The 3,868-nt window shown below is 35.3% G+C and overlaps 1 protein-coding gene across 1 annotated transcript; it reads right to left on the minus strand.

Annotated features, from left to right (window-relative positions):
* Window positions 1-283: 283 nt before the first annotated feature.
* LOC113784118 (uncharacterized) lies at window positions 284-3,647 on the minus strand. The gene is made up of 2 exons (XM_027330282.1): window positions 3,264-3,647; window positions 284-430 (listed from the first exon to the last, which is right to left on the minus strand). Exons 1-2 carry the CDS (start codon window positions 3,645-3,647, stop codon window positions 284-286), a joined length of 531 nt encoding a protein of 176 aa, XP_027186083.1.
* Window positions 3,648-3,868: the final 221 nt, after the last annotated feature.

A 3,868-nucleotide genomic window follows, 5' to 3' on the forward strand; every position in this document is an offset into this window, starting at 1 on the left:
TATCATGATTCCTCTTATACAAAGTATTTTCGTTCATGAAAAAGCTCAAGATTAACCGTCTCAGAGTTCTTTTCTCATTTTCCGATATTCCAGGAGGAGATTCTCTATTTATAAGATAATGTTTGATGTCGTGATACCACAGTTTCCCATCGGTTTCTTCTTCCATTACATGGTAGTAGGCAGAATGATATCGAGGATAAAGTAGCCAAAGCATCAGCCAATTGATTGTTCTCTCGAGAGACACAGTAAAAAATGATTTTGTCAAATTGTGAAGACAATTCCTTTATGTAGTTAAATAAGGTATAAACTTCTTATCTCGAGTTTCCCATTCTTGGTTAAGCTGATAAATGACTATGGTTGAATCTCCATATACTTCCAGTACATTTTCTTTTAAAAGCAGCCAAAATTCACATGGCACAAGCTTCATATTCTGCCATATTATTAGTACAATCAAAAGAAAAACGCGTTGTGATAGGTATGATCTATTTTTTGGGAGATATTAAGACAACCCCAATCCCATGTGTAACAGCACGTTTTTTTTATTTAAAAAATAAACAAAAATCGAATTTCAAATATTAGAAGGAAATACTTTTGGATAAAATATTTAAGTCGTAACATAACGGCAAAAGTCAACAAATATTTACAAGCAGCGGAAATAGTGTTTGAAATAAAAATCCAAAGTATTTAAACAACAAAATATACCGAGGCTATGAGGCCTATCAGATATAGCTCATACCCATAGGGTATTCTAGGCAAACATGTCACATCAAAAACATTGCCCCAAGAATTTTAACTCCCCCACGTCACATCAAAAAGTAGTTCATGGACCCATGAAAATAAAAGTCTAGCTGACAATATGAGGTATAGGTACAATCTTCCAAATTGAAATAAATACATCCACAAAAGAAAGACAGTTATCCCCTATACAACCATCTAATTTGATCATGCTACAAAAAAACTATAAAGCCCGAGTGATCTCCACGCGCCCCGCAAGATCCTTCTGACATATCCGGTACTAACTACGTGTCCATCTCTAGGGTACTATCCGGTAGGACGATCCTGGTTCTCATATGAGGACAAAGCCCAAATTTCCATAATAATTGTAAAGGTCACCAATCGAAATTAACAAATATCACTTATCGTTTAAATTTTAAATGCACAAAATAACCTTTCATCTTAACATACTCCTTGAAAGGGTTTTCATATGCCAAACATGCATAATCAAAGTTGAAAAATGGAGTTTTTAACAAAACTGCACTGTCGTATTCGAATATAGCATCCTTGTATTCGAATACAGTGTTATTTTGTAAGTCAATAGCCAAATCAGGGCAACTGTATTCAACTACAACCTTCTTGTATTCGAATACAATGGTGTTTCATAAGTCAGTAGCAAAATCAGAGCAACTGTATTCGACTACAACCTTCTTGTATTCGAATACAATGATGTTTCATAAGTTAGTAGCAAAATCAGGACAACTGTATTCGACTACAACCTTCTTGTATTTGAATACAACTGCAGAAAAATGCAGAATTCAGTTTCGAAATGGTTTCGCAATCAATCAACACTTACAAACAAATCCAAAACAATCACACTTACCAACTACGACACAATCACAACAACAACTGAGTATACATACGCAATCATCACATTATATCAAACATGAATCGCGTGCCAAGCACCCCTAATGCAATGCGTAAATTCCAAAATGCATGAATTCCGAATTTCCAATCAAAACCCTCCTCGAAGGAGTGTAAATCGTAATTGTACCGCCTATCACAAGTCTTGTACTAATTACCAAGGTGCCACCCATCACAGGCCCACACGATTTACTAAAGTGTCGCCTATCATAAGCCTTACACTGTTTTCTAGAGTGCAATCGCTCACAGATCAACACATTCTAGAGTGCAATCTCTCACAGATCAGCACGACGCGATAATCCCCGTAAGGATAAGATGAACCAACAAATCACATGGCATCATCTTGTGGCCCATCACGGTCACTACTATCACCATGGCCCCATCGCGGTCACCATGTACTATAAAATGAATGAGCATACTTTGACTCTTTCCACAACAATCATTAAGTAAATGCAGATATTAAAATATTCCTTATTTTCAATACTCATTTAACACTAATAATTTTCAAATTCAACACAGATCAAATTTTCCACCACCACACATCAAATTTAATCTACAATTCACATTAAATTTGATCAATTCAAATTCCATAAAAACCACACCAATCTCAATCATCAATCACCCAAATATTTCCACACTTTCAAACATAAATCACGCAAAATTAATTTTCACAAACCACACCTCAAACGCATCAAATTTAATTTCCTCAAAAACACATAAATGAATTAAATTCCTTTTCCACAAAATCACACATCCATTTCACCAAATTCCAACTCCAAAAATACACATATAGCATCCTATATGCAAGCTAAAAATTTGGAAGGAGCCCTAACCTTAACGGTAGCTTTAACGAGCGATTATGGTACCACAATTAATTCTGATAAAATCTCTGCTCGCGTCGTCACTTCCAAACTTGGCTCACTAGCACCATAGCGGGGAGATGAACAACTTTCCCTTCTATCACTTCTCGAAACGAAGCTCAAATGTCGAAGAAAAGTGGAGGTTTGTGTTTGAAGGTTTTGAAAACACCTAACACCGTTTTCTTTGTTTTTGAAACAGATGAGAAGAAAGAAGCTGGGAAATCTTTGTTGTCTCACCCAACAAGCCTTGGGTTTATTTTCTTCAAGCAAAAGAAAGCAAAAGAAAAAGAAGGGAGAAGGAAAAAGAAAGATGGAGTATCGCGAGGCAAGGAGAGGAAGGGAAATGTTTGGCTTTTCCTCTGTTTCCTTTTTTTTCCTTTTCTTTCTTCTGTTTTCTTTTTTCCTTTTCTTTTCTTTTTCACACACACACACACACATATATATCAATTAAACTAAAAAAATATCTAAATATCTAGATATTTTATAAAAATCATTATTTCACCCATCACCTCTCAAACCACTTTTTCAGAAAAATCATCATGAATTTTTCTGTAAAAACTGCATCTCAGGTAATTTTCCTTTCAACAAAAGATTCACCGTATATAAATAAAGTTATTTCTCAAAGAATAATTTTAATCGGGGCTCCAAGAATATATTTTTGACATTAAACTCGCAAAATATCAATAACTTGGTTAAAAAGCCTCAGAGTTCAACATAAAAGCACACCAAAATACAATAATTACAAATTAAAACTAAGGGTCTTACACCATGCCCCATTATGTTTGAGGCCCCATCGAACAACAAGGTCCATTTTCCATTATGGCATTGTTCAGACAAAACCATGATGCCTTCATTTGAGAATTCGCATTGCATTGACTTATAATCATCCACAAGTTGATTAGCTAGATAATCTACTAATGCACTCCCTTTGATGGCTTTCTGAATAACATAGGTAATATCATATTCTGATAACATCACTTGCCAGCGAGAAATTTTCCCTACGAGTATTGCCTCAATTGATGAGCCTCCCAAGTTAAGGCACAACAAGTACGTTCTAACATTTTCAACATATGTACATTTTTTACTTAGATAGTAAATATCATGCTCCTTTTTTCTTGTTTCATCGCGTTGCCCCAACACGCATCCCATGGCCCTGTCGAGGACTATAAGATACATAATCAAGGGTCGACCTGGAACTTAGGGGACTAGAATTGGAGGCTTTTGCAAATACTGTCGGATTTTCTCAAATGCGTTTTGACATTTTTCGTTCCACACAACTGTTTGATTTTTCCTTAAAAGTTTATAGATCGGTTCACAAGTGGCGGTTAGTTGTGATATAAATCTTGAAATATAATTTAGTCTCCCAAGAA

Source organism: Cicer arietinum, chromosome 5 (genome assembly GCF_000331145.2).
Source record: "Cicer arietinum cultivar CDC Frontier isolate Library 1 chromosome 5, Cicar.CDCFrontier_v2.0, whole genome shotgun sequence".
In the NCBI taxonomy this organism is placed as follows: domain Eukaryota; kingdom Viridiplantae; phylum Streptophyta; class Magnoliopsida; order Fabales; family Fabaceae; genus Cicer; species Cicer arietinum.